A 23,591-nucleotide genomic window follows, 5' to 3' on the forward strand; every position below is an offset into this window, starting at 1 on the left:
CAAAGGGGGAGCCACCACTGATCCCGGGAACTATCGACCTATTAGCCTGAAGAGCCTGGTCTGCAAGGCCATGGAACGTATCATCATGGAACTCATAAACAAAGACATTGGTAACCTCCAAACTCTGGATCCCACTCAGTTCGGGTTTGTGAAAGGCAGATCATGCCTTCTGAACCTGATCGACTTCTTTGAGGCAGTCACCAAAGCCGTAGATGAGGGTAAGGTGGTTCACACAACCTATCTTGACCTCGCCAATGATTTCGACACCATCCCCCATTCTGGAATTATAGCTAAACTCACTAAACTAGGTATAAATCCCTATGTCACAAGATGGGTTGCCAACTGGCTCACTGACAGAACCCACACTGTAAAAGTTGCAGACTCCAAATCTGACCTCAAAGCAGTGACAAGTGGATTACCACAGGGTTCTGTCCTGGGACCTCTCCTGTTTGGTATCTACTTCTCTGAAGTACAGGCTAACACAGAAGACCTCTGGCTAATGAAGTTCACAGATGACTGCAAACTAGGAGCCATAGTCAAGTCCCCAAATGATGTGGACATCCTACAGAAGGACCTCGCTGAGATAGATGCCTGGTGTCAGAGCCATGACCTCAAGCTCAATGTCAAAAATGCAGTGTCATCCCCTTTGGTAAAAACTCTGTACCCATGAACTACCACATAGGCAGCAATCTACTTAACACTGAATGCGTGATAAGAGACCTTGGGACCCAGGTGGACAGTAGTCTCTCCTTTGATAGTCACATCACCACAGTAGTCAGGAAGTCCTTCTACGTGGCACACCTCATCATAAAAGGGTTCTCATCCAGGAAAAAAGAGGTCATTGTTCCCCTCTACTCGACACTCATTAGACCCATTATAGAGTACAATGCCCCTTTTAGAATGTACCTCACAAGACATCTGTAGCAGCTGGAAAGGCCACAGAAGTACCTCACAAAGAAGATTACTGGCCTCAAACAAATGCCCTACACTGACCGCCTCAAAAAAATCCAGCTTTAGTCTGTAGCATATCACCTACTCCAAGGTGATCTCTGCCTAACATATAAAACTATGTCAAACCCAGAGCTGTTGGACATGCTACACCTAAAGAAATCCCAATCCCTCTGAGCTACATGCTCTAGGGACCTAAACCTTGTCACCAAAATAAACAGGACATGCTGGAGGGATAGATTCCTGTCCCAGAGACTTCCCATACTTTGGAACAAGCTACCCATCTATGTCAAGCAAAGTTCTTCATTAGCACTCTTCAAGAAAAATCTTGATGAGTGGATGGGGAATAGGAAATGCACCCCGGGGATCACTTCTGTGTCTCTGCTTGAAAGTGGCACAGAAAAATAACTTTCTTGTGTGGCGTAAGCCAGGGAACCTTGTTGGCTAGGCTTACGTAGGCCCTTGGGCCGATAGCCTAGTACCTACCTATGAACCTATGAACATTACCTCATATCTGCTATTATTTTTAACACCTTGTCCCTAGATGTTACATGATATCTGAAGTAAAGTCAGAACTAAAATAGAACATTTTGCTTTATTCATCTTAAACACGCTACAGCTACAACTTCCATGAAATTACTTTCTTTAGAGTAATTTCTCTGAGAAATCGTGGATTCAAAAATATGGTTAAATCCTCACAGTAACCAGGATGTCTAATAAACATGAAAAGGTACAGTGGGACTCATTTTATATGTCATAAACCGACTGGTTCTTCGTGGAAGTACAAGCACAGGGAATCATTAACCTTTAGACTATTGAAATGAAGAATCAAAGGCTACGTGTATAGTGAGTTACAGGAATGATTAGTATGAGACGGAATTGTTTGTGGCATGCAAAATAAACTTACAATAGGCAAATTGATGCAAGAAGCAGTCTTAATATTAACTGAATATTAACTGAAGCAATCAAATGTCTGCAGAGTCAGCTAAATTATTATAATTCAGTTAAAGGAACGTAAAGGAACTTACTGAAAAAAATTAAAAGTCTGTTTATTTGCATGTGATAACAGAAACAAGAAAATAGGCAAACTACAGGGACAATACCCATGGGAGTGACAGAAAACTTGACAATCATGAAATGTGCTGCTGATAAAGTCTTCAACATGAATTGTATCATCATCTTCTTTCAGCTTTTCCCATTAGGGGTCTCCACAGCAGATCACCTGTTTCCATTTCTTCCTGTCCTCTGCATCTTGCTCTGTCACACCAACCACCTGCATGTCCTCTCTCACCACATCCATAAACCTTATCTTAGGCCTTCCTGTTTTCCTGTTACCTGGTAGCTTCATCCTTAGCATCTTTTTCCCAATATACTCAGCATCCCTCCTCAGCACATGTCCAAACCAACGTAATTGTGCCTCTCTGGCTTTGTCTCCAAACCTTTCAACCTGGGCTGACCCTCTAATATACTTATCCCTAATCCTGTCCACGCTCGTCACACCCAGTGCAAATCTTAACATTTTTAATTCTGCCACATCCAGCTCAAACTCCTGCCTTTTTGTCAATGCCTCTGTCTCCAACCCATATAACATAGCTGGTCTCACTACCCTCTTGTAGACCTTCCCTTTCACTCTTACAGGTACTCGTCTGTCACAAATCACTCCTGACACTCTTCTCCACCCACTCCATCCTGCCTGTACTCTCTTCTTCACCTCTCTTCCACACTCACCATTACTCTGAACTATTGACCCCAAGTATTTAAACTCATCCACCTTCGCCACCTCTACTCCTTGCATCCTCACCATTCCTCTATCCTCCCTCTCATTCACACACATATATTCTGTCATAGTCCTGCTGACCTTCATTCTTCTTCTCTCTAGAGCATATCTCCATCTCTCCAGGGTCTCCTCCACCTGTTCCCTACTCTCACTACAGATCACAATGTCATCTGCAAACATCATAGTCCACGGGGACTCCTGTCTGATCTCGTCAGTCAACCTGTCCATCACCATTGCAAATAAGAAAGGGCTCAGAGCTGATCCTTGATGTAACCCCACCTCCACCTTAAATGCACCTGTCACTCCCACCGCAGACCTCACCGCTGTCACACTACCCTTGTACATATCCTGTACCACTCTTACATACTTTTCTGACACTCCTGACTTCCTCATACAATACCACAACTCCTCTCTAGGCACCCTGTCATATGCTTTCTCTAAGTCTACAAAAACACAATGCAACTCCTTCTGACCTTCTCTGTACTTCTCCATCAACAGTCTCAGAGCAAACATCGCATCTGTAGTGCTCTTTCCCGGCATGAAACCATACTGCTGTTCACTAATCATCACGTCCCTTCTTAACCTAGCTTCCACTACTCTTTCCCATAACTTCATGCTGTGACTGATCAATTTAATCCCTCTGAAGTAACTACAGCTCTGCACATCACCCTTATTCTTAAAAATCAGTACCAAAACACTGTTTCTCCATTCCTCAGGCATCCTATCACTTTCCAAGATTTCATTAAACAATCTGGTTAAAAACTCCACTGCCATTTCACCTAAACACCTCCATGCTTCCACAGGTATGTCATCTGGGCCAACAGCCTATCCATTCTTCATTCTCTTCATAGCTATCCGTACTTCCTCCTTGCTGCTCCATTGTACTTCATGATTCACTATCCCTACATCATTCAACCTTCTCTCCCTCTCATTCTCTTCATTCATCAACCCCTCAAAGCACTCTTTCCATCTCCTCAACCCACTCTCCTCGCTTGTGAATATGTTTCCCTCATTATCCTTTATCACCCTTACCTGCTGCACATCTTTCCTAGCTCGGTCCCTCTGTCTAGCCAATCGGTACAGGTCATTTTCTCCCTCCTTAGTGTCCAACCTTTCATACAACTCTTCATATGCCTTATCCTTAGCATTGTATAATGAAAGAAAATGTGAGGCACTTGCCAGTTCTGTTAAAGTTGTGGCAAAATAAATATTTTAAGGGTGTTAAATCTGGGAAATCTATTTGTAGGCATTATTTGTAGGCTGAGTAAGTGTTGAAAGAGTGAACATTGTCACACAGAATCTAAAATAAAATCATCCCTCAGAAATCTATGTAGAGAAGCTCAAAATAAAAAACCAAAATGTGGCATTTAAACAAGTCATAGGCAGAGTGTAATGCAATATCTAACAATTTTTCATTGGTCATTTTACATTTTTCCCATGACTTATTCCTTTTACCAGGGTATAGCTCTGATGACTTGCAGGCTCAGCTTGGGTTACAGTCTATCTGTCTTCTCTTCTCTTATCCCTTTTGATTTCTATCATCCTGTCTTTAAGACTATTAACTTATACTATAAGATAGACTTAAGAACAAAGAAAAGAAAAAAACTTTCTTTATAGGATACACTGTTGCAGGTTTCCAACAAACACATTAAATAAGACAACTTTTCTTTTTCTCTTTCTTTCTTATAACACTAAAGTCTTCCAAGCTGATAAAATATAATTCTTACCTAACGTATTGTTTTTGTAGAATGGAGCTCTTACTCCCTCCTCTGGTGTATGGGCTCTGCTCTGTTTACATTTGGTCTGCTTCGGCTCACTCCACTACCCTATCCTACTCTCAGTTCTTACCACTCCCTCATCATTTACACCTATACCTTCCCTACCACACCCCCAATAACAATTCTCCAATCACCTCTCACAAATCATTAACTAATTAAATACACCCATCCATTTTTATCTCTCCTCCCTTTTTCCCATACCTCAGCTTGTTAGTATCTTCCCATACCTCAGCTTGCTGGTATCCCAACCACCCCATCTGTCTCTCTCCTCTTTCATTTTTCCACAAGCCCCTCCTAATAAAAATGCTCTACAATCAGCACCTAATATTAATGTTCCAACTTGACCCTTGCCCTGTTCCACTCCTATATAGAATTCTTCATTTCTTTATTAATTGCTATCCATATCTTCTCCTCTGCTTGATAAATATGCTTGGCCTGTGTATAAAAATAAGAACTTAAAAACATTTTCACTGCTTGTATCTTGCTATCCATATCCATAAACAAGAGCTTCCAGTTCCTCAGTTTTTGTATTATCTTTTGTTTAGTCTCTACCCACATATCCTAAGCTGCCATAACAGATCCCCTTTTAACCCATACTCCTAAATACTTAATTTTATCATGTCCCCCAAAATATGGGTATTGCTGACCCAACTCATGTGCATGTGCATAGTTTACAGTTATAGAGTTTTTTATCTTCATTAATTTGTATCCCCAAACAATCTTAAACTGTTCTGAATGTTCCACAACACTGAGATTTCCTTTTCTGGTGTTATCAGGTACAAAATAATTTCATCTGCAAAAAAAGTAAAATTTTCTTGATTACCTTACCAGTTCTATCCTTAAATTTCTGAGACCCTTATTTTCATTGCCAGTGACTTTAAATATAATGTAAATAACAAAGGGGGAAAGAGGACACACCTGCTCGGTTCCTCTGTTCAGAGAGGAACCTTCCTACTTTAATGTTTGCCTCTGATTCCTTATTTATCCTCATAATTAACATTATTATTGTATCAGTGATTGCAAATGCTTCCATCACCCTACTGATAAAATCCCAGCTTACTCTGCTGATTGCTCTCTCTGCATCAAAACCAACCAACAGCGTTATTTTCTTACATTTTTATATTCTGCTTCCCTCTGAATCATCATTGTTCTGTTAATGTTGTCAAATGTTTGCCTCCCCTCCACAAAACCCCATTGATCCATATCTATCAATTTTGGCAACAACTTTGCCATTGTTTTAGATATTATAGACATAACCACTTTATAATTATGGATTAAAATTGAAATGGGTTTATATGAAGTTGGGTCTGATAGGTCTTTACCATCTTTAGATATTACAAGCACCACCGTTTTCTTCCAGGATGTTGGTGCTTCTCCTCCTTTTAAACTAATGTTAAGCAAAACTTTCCACATCTTTATCACATTCTTCCCTCCCAGCTTCCAAACTTTCACAGGAACACCATCTATTCCTGGAGACTCTCCTACAGATTAATTATATGTCACTGTTTTTATCTCCTCTCCTCCTATTTTGACTGAAGAGCCTCATCTACATCTAACCTTGGCATACTTAAGTCTTCTGTAAATATTTGCATTCATGCTTTTTCTTGATTACCACATTTTGTTGCTTCATACAAATTTTTTAAAAAATTCCAAAGCATCTCTAATACTGCAAAAGGATCTCTGTTTTTTGTTTTTTTTTTTTTGATCTTGCTGTCTTGGCAATGTCCCATTTACTTTCTGTTGACTAAATCATTATGCTAAATGTTTTTGTGCTCTGGAGTTATTATCAAAAAACAGTTGCTTAACAGTAATCTCATGCATATTATCCAGATGCTCCCTTATTTACTCTTTAGCAATCTGTTGCTGAGCCTCTTGTTCTGGAGATTCCCTTTATTATGCAATACTTTTACCTTGAAAAAAATTCTTGTTACTTCTTAAACATGTATCTTTTTCTTTTATTTTACCCTATTTTTAAACTCCACTTTCATTTTATCCATTCACTAGTTATACCTTCTGAAGAAATTTCTGTCTTCCTTAATAACTCCCATATAATAATTTCCATTATCCGTTCCTGAAATTCCTCTCTTCTTAACAGGTAGGCGGGGAAGTGCCAGTGTCTCATTTGTACTTCAGTGCCTGCATTTTTATTGTAGTGGTTATAGCACATGATCTGGAATAATTAATGGATATATGTTGAAGCTTTTAATTAAATGCATACATTCCTGTGAAATATAAATTCTGTCTAGTCTAGCCCAGCTATTGTACATTGGGAATATGTACATTCTCTCCAAGTTCCTCCTACTGAATTCATGTCTTACATACCAAATATTTTCATAAATTTCTTCAGAAATCTACCCTCTTTTGCTATATTTTTCCCTTCTAAGTCCCCTTGATACATACATCTCCCCTGTTGTGAATCAAGTTCCAGTCCTCACCTGTAAGTAATATTCCCTGCTGAAACCTGATTATTTTGCCCAAAATTATGTAACCTCCATAACAGCAGTTTTGGGTGGAATATGACTACAGGACAGCATTATTGTCCTCCTTTGACAGTAGTGCCTTACTAACATAAATCTATCATTATTATTATTATATTTTTCCTTTTCTATCACTGTTAGAGTTCATCTAGCAATTAGTACAAGGACTCTCCTTTTCCTTTTTCCTTGATTGTCTGGTGAATATCTATCACAGAATCCTTTCTTTTACAAATTCTCATGTTTACTTCTTTCCAAAATGTTTGCTGTAGCATTTTATTTTTACTCTGCATTTTAATGCAATTCAATATTCTGTGAGGCTATCCACGTTCCATGATAATATGGGTAGTATAGTCATTATGATAAGAAGTTATTATTCACACTTATTATATACACATTTTTTAAATGTCTATTTCCTGCTTTTGTGTTACATGCACCCACTAATGTTTGGCAGGTTGAGTCTTTAGACAGTTGTTTCTTGTCATCTCCATTTGAACCTATATCACTCTTTAGAAAAGGTTTCTGACATAACTGTAGAAGGCCTTATGGTTGTCTTTCACCCTGGGAGGCTATCATAACCTCAAAGTTGGCTTTGCTTGACCTAATTACCCTTCTTAGTTGCCTATTTACTTACATGGGAAAATGTTTATCTTTGTTGGAATTACCCTTGCTGATTTTTGCCATAATTTGTTTTCCTTTTGTTATATATCCTGTTTAATTTGGGATGTCACCAGGGTGTTTTATTTCTGGGGCTAGTCCTTGGCTTACTTCTGATAGGAACAGCAGCCTCTATGCAGCTATTGACATGGTTTTACAGAGTTTCTGAGAGCAATTCAGCATAGGCTGCTGTGTTCTCTGGGTTTGGAGGGCCAATGAATTTTGACAAACCATGACTTAACAGATAATCTGCCTTGGAATAGCTCCTAACTGTTACTGGTTTTAATGGGATTACGGACTTGATTTTGATTTTGAAGTAGATAGTTTTATGGTCAGACCTTACCAGAGAGGATGAGACAGTGGGGGCATGCAGCATTTTCCAATATTTGTGAATACAAGTTCCAGTATGCTGGAACCTCTAGTGGACGTATTCACTATTTGGTCAGTGGTGTTTGCATTTATTAAATCCAACAATCTCTGTGCCTATAGATTTGAGGCCATGTAGGATTCCCGATCTATAGAGGAGTAATTAAAATCTCCCATGAGTAGGGTGTTAGGTTGGATGGTAGGTGTATCCAGTACGTCCAAGTACTGACTGTTCTGAACGGAGATCTCCATACAGCATGGAACAGGAAGATTCCCCTTTTCCACACTGTAGTATGATCTTGGAGTTGATATATATTAAATAGCAGGGGGTGTGGGGGGCTAACAATGTGTTAGTCATTTTTTGTGTTGTGTTGTTGTTTCTTAACAGGTGTTCGAACTTCCAGAAGTCGATTACATGTTCCCGGCCATATGAAAGTTGGCCTTTTGGAATTTCAATCATCAGTAGGGGACCCATATTGAGACACCTCCACCTTTATCCCTTGTCTGTGCAGCTATTGGTCTAAAAGTGTGGAAGGCACTGAAACCTTGCACTGCCAGGGTACTCTCTGTCATTTCAACCATGTTTTTGTAAGTGCACAGATGTCTATATTCTTGAGTGTGAGCAGGGCTTGGAGGAAGTGTAGTTTTTTTTTATTTAGGCTCCTGGGATTGAGCAGTTATTCCTTCAGGTTCACTTGAGTTGATTTTTCTATGTCAGTAGGTTTGTCAATTTGGCATTGCCTAAAAAAGGCACTATGGGGGGTCAATAATGTTTTAGCCAGTACTTGAAAGCCTAGAGGGGGAAGGTGTAGATCATCCTTGGCAAAGCAAAAGGTGTTCTGTTTATCATGTCCTGTCAAGCTGACAAATATTGGATCCCCTTAGAATGACACCAGAAAGACAGCCAGTTGTTGAAATCAATTATTTCTTGTTCATATTGTGGCATATGCTGCCACATACAGTAACTGGATTTTAACAAAACTGGCAGAATTACTGGCTCCTATCTATCAGTTTTTTTTTCACACTGGGAGAGATGAAATTAACCTGTTGATCAGTGTATAGCCAAATTGGAAATCCAGCACTCAGCATGGCTTTTGTCCAGGCCATGGCATTAAACCTGGCTAAATATCCTTCTTGCATGCTGTAAATAAAGCTAGGGACTCCATCAAACTTGTATTTTCAGTATTTCTTGACCTTTCTAAGGCCTTTGACATATTCTGACATAACAAACTTCTTCATCAACTTTCTTCCATTGAGCTATCATCTCACCCTCTTTAACTGTTCACCTGTCACAGCTATTTGTCTAACAGGTAGCAGATAGTAAAATGGCAGGCTTCCATTTCACCTTACTTGCCAATTAACACAGGCATCCCTCAAGGATCCATTCTTGGTACCATACTCTTTAAAGTGTTTATAAATAATCTACATGCTTCTTACTGTCAAAACACACTAATTCAATATGCAAATCATTCCACAATCATCGGTACTTCTGCTAGTCTATCAAACTTTCAGCAAATCACCAATAATAATTCTCTTCTATTGAAACCTGGCTCACTAATGCCCAGCTTTTAATAAATCTTAAAAAGACCAAGCTCCTCCTCTTTACTCCCAAATCTCTCCCAGACAAATCTGAGTTTAAGATTCACTCCTTAAATGACACAGAAATAGAGATAGTTCCCCAGACCAGCCTTTTAGGAGTTACAATAGATAAAAATCTTAAGCCTGACCTACACATATAAAGCAATATCAAAAAAAAAAAATCCAAAAGAAATTTGGCATGCTGTACAGGAGTAAACACTTCCTGAATACATCCATTAAAACTACTTTGGCCACGATTTGCCTGCTACACTCACTCCTATCCAGGGCTCCAGTTCTAACTAGACTTCAAGTTTCACTACAAACAAAACATGAAACCTACTATAACAAGATTGCTAGGTTTGCGACAGGTGCAGCATACTTCTTCCATAACTGCACAGTCCTGCAGCCTCTTAAATGGCCGAAACTTTCCCACCAACTCTTAAGCCTGCGACTTACAACTGCCCTGTCTCATCCACAAACCAGCATCTTACCCTGCTCTTAGCTCCATACTTAACATATACTTCGCTAAAAGATCCCTTCATTCAGAAGATAAACTACACCTTACTTTGCATAAACCTGCCACATCTCCTGGCCATAACCTCTACTCATATTCTGTTGTTAAACCTGGTACTGCTTACCACTCTCCATTAGAACTAACTCTCACTTCCCAACCTTCAAACACTCCTTGAAAGAATTCTTATCCAAATCATGGATGTACTCACGCTGTAACCAGGCCTGACATCTTGTGAGCACATTTCCTCCTGCTCCACTCCCTCCTCTCACGCCTTACTTTTTCAAACCATATATCAGCTCTCACCCTTTGTTTACTTCTACCCCTTTATATGTTCTTCTCTTTCCATCTTATTTTATACTTATCTCTGTCCTTCATATTACTACCACCCCTTTATTTTATACTTCAGCTTTCCCCTCCCTCCCTGCCTCCCACATCCTCCCTGTTAGACCTTTGATACTCTCTTCTTTTCTTCCTTGTGTAATTATTAGCTTTCTGCTCATTTACTTCTTAATTCACCTTATAAATATAAATTTACCCTACTATATCCACGTTACGTATAACAATTTACTCTTACAATATATGTAAAAAAACTCGTGATTTCAAGAAAATTCATTACTTCTGTTTTTTGTTTTTTGTATGCTATTAGGTGCTATTAAGACTTTGTTTTGTGTTAGTATTTATTTTATTTATTTTACATTTGTTTACCGGGATACTCTGACTGGACACGTCCATTTACAGCAGAGGCCCAGGGAGAAAAGCTCCACAGTAATTAACATAAGCAAAAAAAATATTTAAACACTTGATAATAATACAATCATATATACAACATTTTGAGACATAAATACAGTAAAGCATCAATTTGGCAAAAGCATGCAGTTATATAATATTTGAAATACCTTATGAGAAAGATTCTTGAGACTGTAACATATATACATCAAGTAAAATGCGAAAAGAAACAGTCTATGGTGGTATCCGCAGTGAAAGTTAAGTAATACATGGACATAGCCAGGTATTCATTAAGTGAGATTTGAGAGAGTTTTTGAACAGCGCAGTAGTAGAGGCAGATGTCAAAGCAGGAGGGAGGTTATTCCAGGATCTAGCTATGCTATAAGTATGACTTTAAATTGTATGTAACTGGAGCTTTTCTCCCTGGGCCTCCTCTGAAAATAGGCACACCTGGTCCATTCAGACTTTCCTGGTAAACATATCTCAATAAATAAATAAATAAAAGTAGCAATAAGAATGCAGTAAATACAAGCAACAGTGGAACACAAACGTAATAGAAACTGGTTACAGAAAATAAACATACTATGTACTTCATGCTGAGGTGCACATTTTACAAGTGGAAAAATAGATCAGAAAAGTAAAAAGAAAAGACTGAGAAGCAGGATTTGCCTTGGAAGTTTTGGGAGTAACACAGGCATTTAGAGGACAAAACAAGAGATGAGTAATGGTAAATATGCAGCATCCAAGGATACAAAAGGACTGACAAAGGCAAATGTATGATAGTGAGAAAGGAGAAAGAAAAGCTATATACATATTTACTGGAAGCATACATAGTGGAAACTGATAAAATTGTGCTGGAAATGGGATGATGTGTGAGGGAATTAATTTAGTGCAAAGTAATGTCTGTTAAGTGATATGTCCAGTATTCTGGCATTTGCATCTATATTGTTCAAAGAGATGCTGTCTGAGGGGCCTCCGCTAACTGTAGTTAGTATGCTAAGTAAGATATGTAAGATAAAGAGGAAGGGATTGCCACACGTTTGGAGCAAGAACAGAGAAACTAAATTCAAAGCTATCTAGTGTAGTTGATGGGGTTTGAAGAGCCAAATGTACCCTGACTTCTGAGGTTTTAGGCTGGGGAGTTAGCGATAAATTTCATTGTAAGTGAAAATTGGGTATCGTAGTGGAATAATTTGAAGAGTTGTCATCATAATGTGGGGAGAGGGTTCCAGGAAGATGTTGGCATAAACAGCCTTTACAGTGATAAATGTGCTCATGACATCACCAGGTGAAGGGTTAGGCCGTAAAATGAAAAAAAAAATTCTCATTGCCAAGATGCCACTGAAAGCACAAAATACCCTAATGGCTGCCTGAATTATGACCTTCCCCAGGCAGTATAATGTCAGATCATGGAGAGGCCTGATATTTGCCAGACATGGGGGTAAAAATTATACAAAACTGACTGCTTTACACCCCACTCTTGTGTGGTGTCACAGTTAGTATATTTAGATATGTGAGGATGCAGGGGGCTTGCTTCCCCTGTAAAACAAAAATTTGATTCTGTGTTTCTTTTCTGCTGTTAGTGGACTGGTACATGGTGTATTGGATCAGAATGAAAATGTCATAATAGACAAGACAGTTGTCATGACAGCAAATTGAGAGAATCAGAAAAAGCTGAAAACTGAGACAGAAAGGAAATTAGTGAAACAGGTGAACAGATTCAAGTATCTGGGAGGGGTTGTTGAGGAGAAGGGAAGTCTGAGGAGGTCCAGGCTAGACTCAGAGGGGCTGCAGTCAAATGGTACAGAGTACCAGAGGTATTGTGTGACAGAAGAATGCCAAAGAAGCCAAAATTTAATGTGTACAAAACTGGTGCAACCAGTACTACTGTATCAGTGGAGAATTTACCAGAGGAGTGGGCTAGGTGAGCTAAAGCTCCCCCATTAATTTTTCAAGTTTTTTTTTTTAATTAAAAGAAAAATTAATGTCAGTGTTTTTTTTACTTTAAGATAAATAAAGAGCTTACAGCACTGGTGAGATGGAGAGATGTACAAAGTGAACAGATAGAGCAGCCATTCAATCTAATTTTCACAGAACAAGTCCTGTGTTTCTCCAGGTTAATAAAGGTAACCTGCAGTATATAAAAATAAGGTTAGTTGATGAATGATATTATGTTTCGCTGGGGGATTAAAAAGAATCTTGGGACAGGCTACTCAAAGTGAAGATGGTGGTGATTCATGATGGCATTGTAGAGTGGATGATGAATAGAAAGAAGCTGCCCCCTAATAAAAAGATGTGCTCTTTTATTTTCCCTCACCCACTCTGCTAAGTCGTCATGAGTCACTGCTATCTTCACTTTGAATAGCCTGTCCCAGGATTTATCTTGATCCTCCAATTGTTCACCCAACTAATTTTCTTTTTATATACTGCAGGTTACTGCCGTTAACCTGGGGCAACACAGGATTTGCTTTGTGAAAATTACACTGAACGGCTGCTCTAGGTGTTCACTTAGTACATGCTTCTCAAGAGCTTTTCTAGTGATGCTGGTGGGATAGGTGTTCATGGACTTTTTTTTTGCAGGAATAGTTTTTTGCAGTATAGCAGGACACCTCATTAACCCATTAAAAGTGAACTGTCCATAGCAGCTATGAATATTTTCTACTTCATTACAGCTATAAATCATTTTTTCATGTAATTTATTCAGATATTTTAAAAATGTTTCTGCAAACTAATAGCTCTCAGCTGTACTGCTTTTTTTTTTTCTTTTGTCTTTCCCAGTTAGGGATTGCCACAGCAGAACTCCGGTCTGCTAATGATTGGCAGTGGATTTTTATGGTGGCAAGTTGCCAGCCCGACACCCAGCCTTCAGAGAAGGCACGCACATTCATGAACGCACCTACCTGCATGTCTTTAGATGTCTCTCAACCATGGGGAGGACATGCAGACTCCACACAGAAGGCACTGCAGCCGAGAATCAAAAGGGAGAACCTCTAGCTGTAAAGCGACATCACTGACCACTGTACCACCATGGCCAGCTCTCAACATTCTGCAGAATGTGGCTGAAGATGTGATCAAACAGACCTGACATTCAGTAGTGCTATGTTCAGAAACTAGTCTGATTTCACTAGCTTTTTCATCCTTAAATGCAAGTCATTGAATTTTGACTCTGTCTTTCTAGTTCAGTAACTGAAGCTGTTGTCACAACACTTTGTCATGTTGAACAGGAGCTCACAAAGGGAGGTGTCTTTGCCAAGGATACAGTCGTCAGTCCTTCCATACAACAAAAGGATTTTCACTGAGCTGAGAGGCTACCATGAGGCAAGTGAATAAAGTACACTGTGCATTGCTATTATAGCTGTGCCATATCATATACCTCACAACCTCATAGAGCAAGAAATCTGCACAAAGTCAAAATTAATGGGGGACAAAGTACCAAAAGCAGGAACAAATGTTAAATATTGCTCTTATAAACTTAGAATGTCGCTAGAATATAAAGTCTGAAACTCAAATGTCTGCCATTATTTAGTAACTTCACTCAGTCCTCAATGATTTGCTAAGAAGTCACAGATTTTATGAGGAGCAGACCAAAATATGGAGCAAAAATCTGAACATTCTGCGAAAATCTAGGCAGTTAACAGCTTGTGAACAGGATGAAATTTGCCTAACTTGTTTATAAGGCAGATGTAGGGGATTAATTTTGTGATTCCTTTAGTATGATAAAAAGGTTCACTTGAGTATCTTTCTTCAAAAACAAGGTAGTATTTCATGGTGACACTTCTTCAAGTTCCTCTGCCAGCTTTAGTTTTGTTGCAATAACAGCCATCTAGATTAAAATGTTAGTCTTGAGACACAAGCATTGACAAATTATTGTTAGAAGCCTTGTTTATAATTAGAAAGACAGGTTTCCTTGTCCAAGGTATTTGTTACAAAAAATTTTAACAGTTAATGTGTGATAGACCCTTCCAATGTAGAACAGCACCAGGGAACACAATTCATATTTTTTTAAGATTAAAAAAAAAATAGTCAAAAAAATGATTCGTATAATGAGGTACATTTGAGAGTTATGCTAGGGTTTGTTTTTTTCTTTGCTATTTTTTAATCTGACTGGAATTGATATTTTGAAGGTGAGTTCAACATTTAGCAGAATGGTTCACAGCCTAACAACACTAGCCAGAGACAAGTGTAGAGATGTAGAACTATCCTGTACTCCCTCAGCATGACACAACCAGCAGGGCGAGTGTCAGTCGGCAGCTGCAACAGCTGGCTTTCTGGGTAGATGGTGCTGATGCAGCATGTAAACTAACATATTATCTAATAAACTCAAAGCCACAAGCATTAGTATGCATTTTCCTTTATTAAAATGTAAGTGCTTTTGTCTCCCTTGTATATCTTACAAAAAGAGAGAAAAGCAAGAAAATGCAGATGTTCAGAGTTAAGGGATGAGTACTGTTGTCATGGTTAGTATTGCTGCCTCACACTAGTTGTTTTTGGTTTTAGTTTTCTGAAGAACTGCTTTCTTTGTGAAGTCTACATGCCTTCTGTATGTTTATATGGGTGTTTGTTGAGAGCTTTAGGTTCCTCCCACCTCCCAAGAATATGCTCTGGAATTTCTAGCTAACTTTTTTAATATAAATGTAATGGTATTGTGGAGAAGACGTATGTCTTTGTGCCATAAGTACAATATACAAGATGCTGTTTCCATGAACACCCCCAACAATTGCTTCTGGTGCATTCCTCCATCTCCAGGTCCTCAAAGTCAACTACCCCCCCCCTCCAACTTGATCTGATATTTCAGAAAATAGAAGAGAAAGAGGCATCCCTGTGCAACATCAGCCTCTTTCCTTGAAGAATACGCAAAGCCCATACTATGGACAGTAAAGTCATTTTTTTAATCTGTTTGTCTAGTGGCAGTGTACTGTTTAGGAGTATCGAGTTAGAATACATTACTGTGGTCATTTTTTTTCCATTTACTTTCTTCTGAATGAAACATCACACATGCATACAGTTGGCTATTCTATGAGGGTAAGGGTAGGTAGGAATGCTCTGTTATATGTCAGTTGGCATTAGATTGAAATATGTTGTTGTGACCATTCATTCATTTTTGTCCCAGTCAGTCATTAGAGGAATATACAGAAACTGGCTTAATTTGGGTGGAAGTGAGTGAGGAGACATGTTGTATATATGTATGAAAGCAAAAACTGGAAATATCTGACTGTGTTCATACCACTCAGCTGTCCAGATTTTCACTGCACAGAATGCCCAGTTTTTGTCCTCATATTTTTGGTCTATTATTCATAAAATTGTGATTTTCTGTCAAATTGTTAGCAAATCATTGAGGATTGCAGTCAGAAAATGATGACAGACATTTAAAGTTTTAGGCTTCATATCTTTTAGAAAATTCATGCTAATGCAAAATTTAGCGTTATATCAACTTTCTAAGTTTGTAAGAGCAATATTTAAACATTGCCCTATTTTTGGGCCTTTGTCCCCCCATTATTTATGGCTTTGTCCAGATTTCTTGTTCTAAGTGGTTGAGAAGTATGACTGTGTCCATTCATTATTTCACTTTCTAACATAAGAAAGGTGCATAGAAAGTGATCATCTTTTGTGGTGGGGATCAGGGAAGCAGACACTATTATGTAAACAAGCATACCAGGACCAGGACAAAATCCAAAATAAACAATATACTAAGTGAAAAGACGTCCACTAGGCTGAAGTTAGGATAAAACACAGTTTAATCAGAACTATAAAACAATAAAACAGTACAAATAGGTAAGCACTTTCGCTGGGCTACTGCTTCCTCAGACCATAAAAAACATACACTCTGTTAGAACTCTTTTAAACATTTTTCCTACCAATCAAAGACAAAAATAAAATCACATGGCTTGCCTTAATATGACGACGATCCACTTTGTTGACCAAGGTGTGTCAACAGACATCTGGTAGTTTCAATATGGTAACCATTTGAAATGTTTGGACTTGCTAGACTGAGTCCAAAAACATGGAGAATTAATGGTGGAATAATATACATATGCTAAGTCCTAGACTGACATTTTCCGGAATATTCCATTTTCTCTGAGGTATGGTGATCTCAGTGTTGGTATGAGTATTGAGTATTACATACATACATAACTATATATATATATATATATATATATATATATATATATATAAATAAATAAATATAAGATTAGAGGAGTGGGGGCTTGTCCCCAAAATCAAGGTGCAATGGGCTTGCCCGCTGCAGAAAAGAAGTTTAAAGAAGAGATTTGCTCTTCTCCTGAATTCTCTGTCTTTTTTGTTTGTTTGTTGGCACTCAGTGTTATAAGTGACAACATTTCAATAGGGAACCTCTCTCTCTCTCTCTCTCTCTATATATATATGGGTCTACTTCATTTGATCGACAGACCATTTGATCAAAACTCATTTGGTCGAAATTTCATTTGATCAAAAACCAGTATTCAAGGCATAAAACTGGGATATGTCCCCCCTCCCCAATGTCGTGCGGCTCTGGAGTTGATATATATAGTTTGGCGGGTGTGGGGGGCACAGCCCCCCACAATGGGGGTGTGGGGGCAAAGCCCCCCAGGTAGTTTCCTTTAAAATAAGAAAATAAAACAAAAATTACACATTTTAAACAAAAATAGGTGGGGGGCTGTGCCCCCCACCCCCCCAACTATATATATACCAACTCTAGGGTTGCACAACATTGGGCAGGGGGACAAATCCCAGTTAATTGCCTTGAATACTGGTTTTTGATCAAATGAATATAGATATATAAACATTACTTGGGCCCACTTAATATGGCTTTCAGCCGTTCTTGTTGTGTTGTAATAATGTATATTTGCATGCATCTTGGCATGTACTTGCTACTTGATTGCTATTTGTCTTTGTGCCATTCCTCACCTCAGCCACTCTATTTCCAACTGAGCCAGTCATTTCTACAGGCAGGTTTATTAAATAATTGCAGCTTCAGCCATGAGATTTTTGGCAATTAATTGTTAATGACCTTCAGGCCACATCTGGCACCTCAGCATCTCCACAGTGGCCTTTAAATGACCAGGGAAGGCATGTTTCTGTATCCCAGGGATGGATCTAGATTCTTAGGTTTTGATTTGTGTGACTATAACTGTTTTTTTGGGTTTGCTTCTATTTTGGTTGTGTATGGTGTTTTAAGTTTCATGTTCTTCCTTCTTACTGTGCATATCGATTAGTTATGGTGATCAGTGGTACGAGCAGCCTGATGACAAGTATTTGATAATGCAGGCAGAATGAAGATCAATGATTGGTGATGGAGGTAGAGTATTGATGAATACTAATGCATATATTCTGGCTCAGATATATGCTTTTATCATACACCTTTTATCTGTGTCAGTTGTAAGATAGCCACGTATGGAGTGATAAAAGTACAGATATGGTACACTGTGCAGCTAAATGTTTATTTATACAGTTGGTGCATAATCAGAAACTATCTATGATCTTGGTGTATCAGCAACAGTTTACTTACAATCGTGGTGTGTAATCAAAGCTACTAAGGTTCCAGTAAAGCCGCCATATTTATGCTACTCACAAAAGTGAAAGTTTAATACTACTCTGCACACATACACACACACCCATGCACGCACTCACACACACACACACACACACACACACACACACACACACACACACACACACACACAAAGGTAATGGCAACCTCCAAAATATTTTAACCCACCTAAAATAACCTTCAAATACAAACTTACATTTGTGTAATTTAAAATGCTAAAAAAAGAACTGAAGCAGATTGCATTTTCAATCACTATAGTGTTAAACAAATACATAAATGTAACTTTACACATTGCACACACAGAGTCAGTACCTCCAAACTAAAACACATTTCACATCAATCTATTTCCTAGACATGACCATTTTTCTTATTAGAACAAATAAAATAAAATAAAATAAAATAATAAAAAATTCACAAGTATCCAGTCAGAGAATGGTGTTATACTAGCAAAAATGAACTGAATTCTATTTCAGCTAACTAATGCCATAACTAAACTATAAAGCTTATAATTCCTAGCATAAACCATGCTAGACTATTAAAATATAATGAATAAATGAACTGTCACTTAAAAAAAGTTATTTAAATTTACCTCATGAACTCCAGAAAAAAAAACATCCATGAGACTGTTATATTCATCAAAACCTAGTTCAGCAAATTAAATCTTCATTAAGTTGAAACTTAACCCACTATAGTCAGTCAGAAACACTTTCCAAACATTAAAAAGACACTGAAAAAATGGGTAAATGGAATACGTGGAGGTCTGGTTTGTGTGATACATACATGACATATCTAGTACTATAGGATTAAAGAACTTGTGTAACAATCCATCATGAAACTCAAACACTAAAAATATAGTATGTGGTATTTCAAGTGTCACGCACCACACTTCCATGTATTTTATATATATATATATATATATATATATATATATATATATATATATATATATATATATCAAAACTTCAAACTTACTGAGTTGTACTAAGTTGTAAAAAATATACTCAGAGGCAAAACTGATGTTTAGCTCTTTCATACCTTTATTGATGAAGGTTCTTCATCATATATACAGAGAGAGAGAGAGAGATATGATGTACCTTCAGTTGTCGGCTAACATGAATGTTGACATCCTAAAGGTAAATCACTATGTGTTGAAAATGGAAATGCTGGCATCCTACTATACATGTGCCGAGGAAGAACCTTGGCACATGCAATATACTAAGTCTGAGATTGTACAATCCTGGGAAAGGGAACATTCCCCTACCTAAAGACTGTTGATACGCACACAGTCATCTGTATAGTTCACCAAATGCGACCAATTAAGCAGACTTCGACCAAGCTAACAGAGCTTATATATATATGGGTCCCCTTCATATGATCGAACTTTCAAAAGTTCGACTTTCATATGGCCGAGACCACATCATCAAACTTTTGAAAGTTCCTAATGGAGATCTCCATACAGCGTGGAACGGGAAGATTTCCCTTTTCTGCACTGTAGTGCGATCTTGGAGTTGGTATATATAAATAGCAGGGGGTGGGGGGTGCAGTGGAGCTTGTCCCTCTGCTAAAACCATTCAGGCAATGTTTTTCTTATTTTGAACTTTTTTATTAGATGTTCAAACTTTCAAAAGTTCGGTCATATGGTCTTGGCCATATGAAAGTCAAACTTTTGAAAGTTCGACCATCTGAAGTAGACCCATACACACACATGCACACATACATATATATATATATATATATATAGATGTATAAAAAATTAGCAAGGGGTGTGGAGGATTGCACCCCACATGCAACGTTAGCAATATCAATATTTGGGTTTGTCATAGTAGACCCAGAACAATACATATACTTATATATATTGAATAGCATTCCTCCTCAGCTGGTTTATATGATTTTGAAAATATAATATTTTCCCAACACACCATGTCTGTTGTTTTTCATAAATCACATAAAGCAATAGGTATTTTTGAAGCTATGATGATACCTAGGGTCTTTGTCACCACTAAAATACAATTTGACAATATAGAGTTTAACCTACGGTGAACTTTTGGTATTCCATGTAGTTAAATTAGCCATTATCTGTGTGTTTTAAGGATGTGATGCAAATATTAAAAAAATAAAACTGCGCTATGGCTCTGTAGTGACATTTACTTTGCTAACCTAAACTGCTTTTATTTAAATGTCCATTTTTTATTTCTGTAACTGAGACTTGATGCAGTATATTAAATATCTAGATTATCTTTCTACATAGAAAATTAAAGTGAAAATTTGAATTTAAAAATCTCAGTTGTTTTCAGAGAGTTATCCCGAAATTCCCACCACACCCATGCAATCATATAACAAACATTGCGGTCATTGCACCCTGGGATTTAAAAAAAAAAGATGAATTTCTAGATCTTTATTTACTGACTACAGCATTCAATTGTGTGAGCTAATTACTTAATGGGGGATTCATATTGGCTTATCAGATACTCAAAAGAGCAAACGCTCTTTGATCAACAGCTAATAGACAAAACCACAAAAAGTCGAATGGCTGGAACAAAATTTTTTCCCCAGGGAAAAAAAATATCTGTCTCCCCCCCCAACCCCCCCCCCAAAAAAACAAAAAAACAAATCCACAAACAAAATAAAGTGGGACGGCTTCACCCACCACACCCCCCCACTTAAATACACCAACTCCAAGATCGCACCACAGTGGAGGAAAATGCAAAGTCCCGACAATGGCCCAGCGATTTTTTTCCCTGGGGGATAAAACCCGCTGTTCCAGCCATTCAACTTTTTGTGGTTTTGTCTATTAGCTGTTGATCAAAGAGCGTTCGCTCTTTTGAGTGTTCAACAAGCTAATTGGAGCACACTTAATGGTACATTAGCAAGTCCTAGCTGAATATCATCATCTGTGATACCCTGTCCTAAGAAATATCTATCCATCAATGTGAAAGTAGCAGTTGTAAACTCATTGATATGGATACATATGATGCTAAAAGGAAAATGATTAGAAGACCTACATAAGGCGACAGCGTTTAACATTCCTGTGTATGGTGTTGCTCCCATGCATTGGTAAATGAGGCCAATGCGGTCCTGGACAGCTCCCCGAAGAACATCTTCATCCAATCGCATGAGGAAGAATACTAAAAACAGCCCAAATATTAGATTTTGGGAAAGGCGCATTGCAATGCCGATCCTGTTTCTGGACAGATTTCTTACTGTTCTCCTATATAAAAGAAAGCAGTATTAATAAACCATAATGAAAACAATAATATAATTGTAGAAACAAAAATATCAACTATTCTTAAAAGCATTAACTAGAAGGTGAGATCTAGTTTCTTAATGACTTCATACTTTTTAATCAACAGCATTATATAAATTGTAAAATATTCACATATTATCAGAAATACTGCACAAATAATGTAATATGGAATATCACACACACACACACACACACACACACACACACACACACACACACACACACACACACACACACACACACACAGTTTTCTTTTTACCATTTACCACATTACCTAAAGAAAAGTAATTACCTGCCTGGAGTAAGGAATGCACTGTTAAACTAGAAAACTAAAGACAAATGAAAAGAGAATTATACCCTTAATGTTAAGTGACATATTTTTTTCAAATTTGTTTAGTTCCCAATAACGTTCTCTGGGTTCATGAATAAACTTCTCTGTTTTTTGCATTTGACTTGCAATAGGTTTTTAAACTGTTTTTAAAAAAACTCAGAGACTTCTGCAGCAGTGCTAGGTAAGACTGCCTTAAAGCACTGTCACTGTATTCTGTATCCTACAAACTGCTGAGAGGGGACTTGTGCCTGGCTTATAAGGCATCCTATGACTGCACATCCCAAAGTCAAATGGTATCAGAAATACTCTAAGCATTTTCTGCAATGTAAACAGAATGGTTTGGAGAGACAGGTACCTCATTCAGAGATAACTACTTTTCTAGAACAGACCCCCTATCTACATAAAGCAAAGCTCATCCCCGACCCTATTCAAGTGTGATCTAAATATATAGATGGGAACGAGGAAGTTTATTTCTGGACTGTCACCTATGCTACTTATGGATAGATGCAGTGCCTAAATGCTATTTCCTACATTATGACCCCTATCAATAGTCAGTGGTATTACCCTACACATAATGACTATCTAATCCAGATTTAATCACTGTCCTATGGGTAGCATATACATATATACCTTGAGACTGGGTAAGTGAAAGTTGAACTAATGGGATAATCAACTAGATTAAAATGGCCTGCAAGGGGAGCTAGCATAGTATTTATCTATAAACCTATGAGAGACTTTTTTAGCCCAGTACAAAATCATATACATAAAGTGGATATAAAAAGTTTACACACCCCTGCTAAAATGCCAGGTTTTTGTGATATAAAGAAATGAGACCACAATAAATCATTTCAAAACTTTTCCCACCTTTAATGTGACCTACAACCTGTATGATTCAATTGAAAAACAAACAAATCTGTTAGGGGAAAAATATAAAAAATAAACAATGTACAATAAGCTGGTTGCACACCTTTAAACTAATACTTTGTTGAAGCCCCTTTTGATTTAATTACAGCATTCAGTCTTCTTGGGTACACACCTGCCATCAGTTAAAGAGACTCTGATTAACCCCAAATAAATTCCAGCTGTCCTAGTAGGATTTTCCTGACAATTACTCAGTTGCCTGCTACAGCAAAAGCCATAGTTCACAGAGAGCTTACAAAGCATCAAAGGGATCTCATTGTTGAAAGGTATGTCAGGAGAAGGGTAAAAAAAAAAAATTCCACAGCATTGGCTATACTATGTAACACAGTGAAGGAAGTTATCAAAAAGTGGAGAAAATATGGGACAACAGTGACTTTGCAAAGAACTAGACTTACCTCCAAAATTGATGAAAAGACAAGACAAAAACTGGACAGGGAGGCTGCCAAGAGACCTACAGCAACACTGAAGGAGCTGCAGGAATTTCTGGCAAGTACTGGCTGTATACTACGTGACAACAATCTCCTGTATTCTCTATATGTCTGGACTATGGGGTGGGGTTGCAAGACAGAAGCCTTTTCTTACACAGAAAAACATACAGGCCTGGCTACATTTTGCAAAACAATACATCAAGCCTCCTAAAAGCATGTGGGAAAATGTGCTATGGTCCAATGAGACCAAGCTTGAACTTTTTGGCCTCAATTCCAAAAGGTATGTTTGGCGCAAAAACA

General features: G+C 38.0%; 1 protein-coding gene across 1 annotated transcript in view; it reads right to left on the bottom strand.

Moving 5' to 3' along the window:
• Positions 1-23,591, bottom strand: part of ABCG5 (ATP binding cassette subfamily G member 5) — a 438,604-nt gene that overhangs the window by 108,462 nt on the left and 306,551 nt on the right. The window contains exon 9 of the mRNA XM_044073759.1: positions 21,370-21,575. Coding sequence (XP_043929694.1) covers positions 21,370-21,575 — 206 coding nt within the window. The remainder of the gene's footprint in view (positions 1-21,369; positions 21,576-23,591) is intronic.

Source organism: Protopterus annectens, chromosome 6.part0 (assembly GCF_019279795.1).
Source record: "Protopterus annectens isolate FY-2018-M chromosome 6.part0, PAN1.0, whole genome shotgun sequence".
Classification (NCBI taxonomy): Eukaryota; Metazoa; Chordata; order Ceratodontiformes; family Protopteridae; genus Protopterus; species Protopterus annectens.